The following is a 7,720-nucleotide window of genomic DNA, read 5'->3' as shown; positions in this document are numbered from 1 at the left end:
CGGCCAAGTTCGGGCAGGTGAAGGTCAGCCAGGCCCGGCGCTCAGCAGGGACAGGAAGGTCAGCTGCTCGCCGCTCACCTGGCGCTGTCCGCGTCCAAGTAGGAGAACTGCGGGTGCCTGGGCAGGAGTCGGGGGCCAGCGGGCCAAAGGGGCAGGCCGGCCAGCTCCGGCTCATCCTCCTGTTTGCACTTGGTTTTGTTTTTGCACTTCTGGCAGGGCTCAGGGACTTTATGGGGTGCCCGGGATCGAACCCTGGTAGACGCGTGCAAGGCCAACGCGCACCCGCTGGACATCGCTGCAGCCCTGCTGAGCCTCTTTCTCTCTGGAGGCGCCTGTGCTCTCTCTGCAGCGCGTGCTTTCCTCTGAACCTTTCTAAGTCACTTTCTATAAAAACTGTCTTGTCGGACCCGCGCGACAGTACAGGGGTAGGGCACACAGCCTTGCACACAGCAAACCCGGGTTCGATACCCAGCATCCATAGTGTTCCCCTGAGCACTGACAGGAGGAATTCCAGGGCGCAGAGCCAGCAGTCAGCTCTGAGCATCACTTGGTGTAGCCCAAAAAGGAAAAGAAAAAAGAAAACTATATTGCTTCACACACACACACACACACACACACACACACACACACACACACACACACAAACTCAGTCATATAATGATCCATCAACCATCCCTCCACCAGTGTACATATCCCACCACCACGTTCTGTTTCCCTACCACCATCCCCCAAACTCCCAGCCCAAACCCCAGCATCCCTCTAGAGGAGGCACTTTCTTTCTTGCTGTCTCTCTCCTTTTCTTTTTGTGCATTAGCTAATCAATGTCTTGAGTCAGACTTTTACTATACTGCTTGCAGATTGCTTCTTACCTTCATTTGAGCTCATTTATAGAGCTCTTAAATTTAGCAAAATTGTTTGAAACTCAGTAAATAATGTCTCTATTGCTTTGTACCCCTCATCCCTCTCTTTTTTTAAAAAAACATTTCATTTATTAATTGCCTTTTGGGGTCACACCTGGAGATGCTCAGGGGTTCCTCCTGGCTCTGCACTCAGGAATTTCTCAGAAGACCATATGGGATGCTGGGGCCTGGATCCACGTCGGTCATGTGAGAAGCAAACACCATATCCGCTGTAATATTGCTAAAACCCCAAACCTGCTCCACTATTATCCTATCAGAGGGTTTGCTGTGGTTGGAGAGACACACAGTGGGAGAGAACACTTGTCTTGCACACGGGTGACCCGGGTTTGATCCGAAGCACCCCATTAACTGCGAAATGCATCACAATAGGTTAATTGTTTCCACAGAGCCACTTCAATATTCTCAAAGGCGAATATTTGAAATAATTTTGTAAATGAGATAAAGGGGGCAGAGAGCAAGAGTATAGAGGGAAATAGGTTTGTCTTGCAAGCAGCCAAACCCGGTTGGAGACCCAAGCACTGCCAGATGTGCATCCTTCCCCCACCACCTCCAGAAAGAATGGAAATAAAGTTTCACTTACAGGTGCAGATTTCTACAATGTGTTTTATTGAATTCACAGTTCATTGATCTCAGTCTGTACAGTAAACTGTGGACTTGGACATGTGCCCATATAAGATACTATTTTCTTTTGCTTTACACCCCAGAATCCTTGCACTCCATCCATTTTTCCCTGGTCACACCTGATGATGCTCAGGACTCACTCCTGCTTAGAACTCAGAAATCACTCCTGACCCTGTGTAGATCATGTGAAGGCAAGTGTCTTACCAACTGGGCTATCTCTCCACCTCCCATCACTTAACCTTTGCAGTGGGATTTTTCTGTCCTGAGCACTTTGTGTTAGAGATGGTGTGAGAGTAATTCAAGTCTCTGGTGCCAGAGATTTGTGGAGATTTCCTCAAGGTTGCAAAGGTGCAGTTCAGAAATGGGCCTTTGTGGTTTTTTATCAGCAAGAAAGGACAGATTACTGGGTAGCAGGAGGAGACAAAACGAGCAATGTTTTCTAACCCTTGTACCTCATGAAGGTAGGTTGCATAAATGGTAAGGCAGCAGTTGGTCCAGTAAAAAAAAGCAAAGCAGCTGACTTGGACCAGGATGGTGTGGGTGACCTTGATCTCAAGAGAGGATTGTGGGCAGGGACTGTGTCTAAACATGTGCTGGACATTTTTGCGGTGGTTGAAGAGGAACTTTACCATGTGCACACTGGTCCAGATCATGAGGAGAACACACAGGAAATCTCTTAAAATCATTCCTCCCTGAAATGCAGATGTTCCTCTGTTGTGTGACATACAGTATTTGAGACTATAAACTCCTTCAAGCCCAGTAGTGTTAAATGGGGCCTTTACTCCCATGATGACCTGACTATAGATCAGCATGTTGAGTACCCAGAAACAGAGGAGGGCAGAAGAAATGCATGTGTAGATGTTTGATTTGAGCCACGCCCACTGAGCATGGTTGTTGGTGATCACGATGGCTTGGAACACACTGAGGAAAGATGTGGTGCAGAGGGAAAGACCTCGGCCCACTCTGTACAAGAACAAACCTGCCCTACAACCTGTGTCATTCAGAAAATTTCTTATTCCAAAGAAAAATATTAATTCTGGAATCCCGGCAAATAAAACTGTCATCAGGTTGGCAAAAGTTAAGTGGGTAAATATGCAAACTATTGGCTTTGCTCTCTGCAGAAAGGTGTTTATATTTATCATGATCAACAGTAAATTTCCAACAAAACCAAGTATGAATTGGAAGAAAAATAATACTCCCAAAATCATATCTTGTAGAACTATTTTGTCCATTGATTCCTTGTTCATTGGAGAAAGACCTGCACAAAGTATAAATAACAGATTTGTTGATGAACATGAGAGAAATGTCATGACATGCTGGTGTGAATGTGACTTACATGTTATGTCAATATAATCTACAAAAGTGCTGTCATTTTTCAGAAAGTGAAGAATTAGTGCAAAAAATAAGTTTAGAGGGTTATCAACATCACCTAGCAGGATTTATTACTACCATATTTTTGTTTTTTTATTTTCGGGTCACTCCTGGTGATGCTCAGGGGTTACTTCGGGCTCTGCACTAGGAATTACTCTTGGTGTTGAGGGACCCTTTGGGATTTTGGGATCAGCCATGGGTAAAACAAGTGCCCTCTCTGCTCTTCTGTCTCTTGGCACCTAATTTTCCATTTTTGTTGAATTATTCTGTTGACTGTTTTCAGAGTAGTAAATTTAGTATCTTGTTGAACACTTTTATCAATTACATGTTTTATATCAGAGAGATTATGTCTAAATCATATGAACATAAATTGACTATTTTTAACTTGACAACTCTAATGCATTTCCATAATATGTCCCAGAAAATGAAAATCATTTAAGTTATTTATTTTTTCCCTTTGACTTTTTGGTCACGATGATGTTCAGGGGTGACTTCTGGATCTGAACTCAGGAATTATTCCAGAAGTTTCTCTGGGGACTATATGGGGTACTGGGGATCAAATCTTGGTGTGCCCTGAGCAAAGCAAATGCCCTACCCTAGGTACTATCACTCAGGGCCCACATTCAAATCTTTTCAATCATATTATAAGATCACCATTTTACATCACATCGTTCTGGTCTGCCTCCTGATCCTGTCTTAGAGTATCACAGGACTGTCTGATTCTCTAGATTTCTCTTCTGAAAATTTGGTCACAGACTATGTGACAAATAATACAGTAATATCAAAGCTTTGGAGTCACCCAAACAGGGATAATACTGAGTGGCTGTTTATTCATCCATATTGCTCTAGCATCCTGGTTCCCATCATGTGAGCTGCTGTTGAAGTTGAAAGACATACTCAGCACTGTGAATAGTCATGGTATAATTAAGGGGTACATGAAGACAGGTACCCGGATATTTCACATGGCCAATCAGCAGCACCCTTAATGGATAGATTAAGTGACAATTTGCTATTCTATTCTGGCCTAGACATGCCTGCCTGCTTCCTTCAGGTCTAAACTTGTTTTCCTTAGGGGACTATACTGATCTTGGGGTCCCTGTTTGAGGGTGAATTGCCCACATCTCGCTGTTTCTTACGCAAGTCTCTTGCAGTGTCCATGAATTCGTAGATACTTTGGTTCAGTGAAGGTCTCAATATCTTTCCTGTACATTATTTTCATCTGCTTCTCTACCATGAGTCACAGCTTCTCAAGAACCCTTTCTTGGGGTAGAGCATTTGCCTTTATGTGGGCAACCTGGGTTCGATCCCCCCGCATCCCAAAAGATACCCCAAGCACTGCAGGGAGATATTTCTGAGTGTAGAGCAAGGATTAAGCCCTAAGCTTTGCCAGATGTGGCCCCTTAAAAAAAAAACCCTGGGACAATAACACCCAAGTGTAGTAGAGATAAGAACCAGAATTTCTGCCCCGCAGATTGGAAACTGGCCTCACATGCTGGGGAAAAAGGCAGCAGAGACAAAGAAGGGAACACCTAGTAGAGAATGTTGGGAGGACCCACTTGGGTTGAAAGTTGCGTACCAAAAGTAGACTATAGACCCAACATGGTGGCCACTCAATACCTCTATTGCAAACTACAACACCCAACAGGAGAGAGAACAAATGGGAATGCTCTGCCTGGGAGGCAGGATGGGGTGGTGGGGGTTGGGATAGGTTGGTGGGAGGGATACTGGTATCATTGGTGGAGGAGAATGGGCACTGTTAGAGGGATGTAAACTAAATACAAACATGAAAGTTCATAAGTTTCTAACTGTACCCAACAGTGATTCACTAATATAAATTTAAAAAATAATAAAAAAATAATAAAATTAAATTTTAAAAAACCCAAGGGATGCAATTCTGGGCCAACATGGTGGGTCCTATTTTCCCCTGTGTGAGGACTGCAATCCAGGCTGGATAGGGTGAAGAGCCTGAATTGGTCTATATATCATATAGCTGTTAGAAAAAATAATGTATGAAAATTGCTTATAAAGCAATGAACATGAAGAGTATCATGCAGAGAGAAAAAATCAGAGGGAAAGAGACATAGAGTGACTGCACTCATTTGTGGGATTAAAAAAAAAACCACATAGTATAAGTCTAACAACTGTGGAGAGTAGAAATAAGGGCAGTGGGATTGGTTCATGGTTCAAGCCTGTCTCCGGGCTGGAGGTGAGAGACATTGGGATAGAGATGGAACAATTATGATATGGTGGTTGGAATGGATGGCTCTGGATGGGAGATGTGTGCTGAAAGTGGGCAAAGGCCCAAACATGATGGACTCTCAGTATCTTTATTGCAAATCATAATGCTCAAAAGGATAGAGAGATACAGAGACAGAGGAAGACAGAGGCAGAGGCAGAGAGACAGAGAGGGAGACTGAGACAGAGACAGAGAGAGAAAACTGGGGATATTGGTGGTGTGAAATGTACACTGGTTGAGGAATGGGTCTTGGAACATTGTATGTTTGTAATTCCATCCAGAAAGCTTGTAACTATATCTCAGAGTGATTCAATTAAAAACACACACACAGAAAAAGAAACCTGTTGTGTGTATGGGTCTCTCTCCTTCCTACCCCTTAAATCCTGCACCCGAAGATTGAAATATTCTGTTTGTTCCTAAGCCTTTGACCCCAAGCCTACTTCCAGTCGATTCTCAGTCACTCATTTTGAAACACTTGTCATTTACCTACAACCTCTGTCACGTTCCCCGCAGAAAAGTTAATTGAGTCCAAATCACTGTCTTCCCTCCATAGATGCTGATTGCTGTGGCGCTGCCTAACCCAATCCCTGCCCCATTTGGTGGTGCGATGCTGAGGAAAGCCATTTTCATTACCCATCCGCTCACTCTCACATTCATTTATCCTCATTTCTCACTCTGGTCCTGGCCTTTCTCACACACTCTTACTCTGCTCACTTTATAGAAATTCATCTTTGGGGCTGAAGCCATAGTACGGTGGCTATGCATTTGCTTTGTACGTGACCAGCTCAGGTTCAATCCCCAGCATCCTATATGGTCCCTGGGCACTGAGAGGAGTAACTCCTGAGTGCAGAGCCAGAGTAACCCCTGAGCATCATCAGATGTGGCAAAGAAAGAAAAAACATTGTCTTTAGGAATAAGAATAAACTAGGCCCCCCGTGGAGCGCCTGGCCAGGGGGGAACCAGGAGTGCCAAAGCATGCTCCAGACCCCACATGGCCACTGAAGAGACCCCTCCGAGCACAGGTACACTGGCGGTGGCATGGCCGCCGGTGCAGCCAAGTTATTTTTCTCTTTCCCAGTACTTTGGACTTACAGCTCAGTCTCCATGAACTGATTCTGAAGAGGACATCCTGGCTATCCCAAACACATTAGGCCAATAGTCCACTAGCCTATTTCAATCAAAATACTCCCCAAACCACCAAAATAGCAGCGAACACAAAGAATTCAACAAGCCTAATGAAAAGGAACACATTCCCTAAAGCTACACTATCAGCCCAGTATAAGGCACAGAGGAGCACCAAAGAGGTAGGATTCTTACAGGGGAAAAGGAGACCACTGTTGACCAAGCCCGTCTAGAATCCTCCCTTGCAGTGAGAGTGGTCACTGATAGTGAACTGGAAGGACCCACGTCCATACTACCACAGTAACATGCAGACACAGCGCACAATCCCCCATGAAGAGTTGATGAAGAAAAGAGCCCTGAAGCCTCAACAGGGAATTCCCACAAACATAATCCCTCCGACAAAGAATTCAGAGATGAAATGTTGAGGATGTCCAATGAGGTCAAAGAAACGGTGAAACAGGCATCCAGTAAATTAAAGGACGACATAAAAGTGGAATGGACAGCCAAGAAAGTATAGGAGGAAATGAGAACAGAAATAAGAAAGCTACAAACAGAAGCATCACTAATAAAAGATTCTGTAGACGAAATAAAAAACTCAGTGAGCACCTTCAACAGTAGAGTGACGACAACTGAAGATAAAATTAGTGAGCTTGAAGACGAGCTGCAGAAAGCACACAGGACACAAGATATAATGGAAAAAGGCCTCCAAATAGCACTCGGGAGAATAAGAGACCTAGGAGATGAATTCAAGAGGAACAACAGAAGAACCATCGGAGTACCAGGACAGGGAGACAACCCCAATGAAGTAGGAACAGTTAAAGATATTGTTGCTGAGAAGTTCCTAGAGCTGAAGAATGCAGGCATCCAAATCAAAGGAGCCTTCAGCTAAAAGAAACCCTAATAAAAAGACTCCAAGACATATCATAATCAGAATGGCAGATACCAAATAGAGACACGATACTGCAAGGAATAAGAATAAACTCATTGTTTTCCTTGATGTAATTTTTGATGTAATTTTTCAGCTAGATAGAAGCAAAGGTTGTACAACAGTTCCATTGTAGGGGCAGTTAAGAGTGAATTAGAAGGGGATTATTTTAAGAACATTTTGTTTTAGTCAAATATTTAATGAAATATGAAAATATGCATGTAAAAACTTAATAATGTTTTCAAAAGGCATAGGAATAGGCCTGGAGCAGTAGCACAATGGGGAGAACTTGCCTTGCACTCACTGTCCTGGGTTTGATCCCTGGTACCACATATCCCCTGAGCCCCAGCAGGAGTGATTCCTGAGCACAGAGCCAGGAGTAAGCCTTGAGCACAGCCGAGTGTGGCCTAAAAGCCAAAAAGAAACATAAGGCAAATAGCACAAGCCATTAGGGAATTCACAAACCTGCTAAAATATCATCACTTTCAGAAACATATTAATAAAATTGACTTAACATTTAGGAAA

General features: G+C 43.8%; 1 protein-coding gene across 1 annotated transcript; it reads right to left on the bottom strand.

The window, feature by feature from the left end:
• Nucleotides 1-1,771: 1,771 nt before the first annotated feature.
• On the bottom strand, nt 1,772-2,683 carry LOC129401839 (vomeronasal type-1 receptor 4-like). Its single transcript, XM_055124743.1, has one exon. The coding sequence runs from the start codon at nt 2,681-2,683 to the stop codon at nt 1,772-1,774; it is 912 nt and encodes a 303-aa protein (XP_054980718.1).
• Nucleotides 2,684-7,720: the final 5,037 nt, after the last annotated feature.

The sequence above is a fragment of the Sorex araneus genome, chromosome 2 (assembly GCF_027595985.1).
Source record: "Sorex araneus isolate mSorAra2 chromosome 2, mSorAra2.pri, whole genome shotgun sequence".
In the NCBI taxonomy this organism is placed as follows: domain Eukaryota; kingdom Metazoa; phylum Chordata; class Mammalia; order Eulipotyphla; family Soricidae; genus Sorex; species Sorex araneus.
The sequence above is the reverse complement of the archived record's forward strand: the minus strand, read 5'-3'. Positions and strand labels throughout refer to the sequence as shown.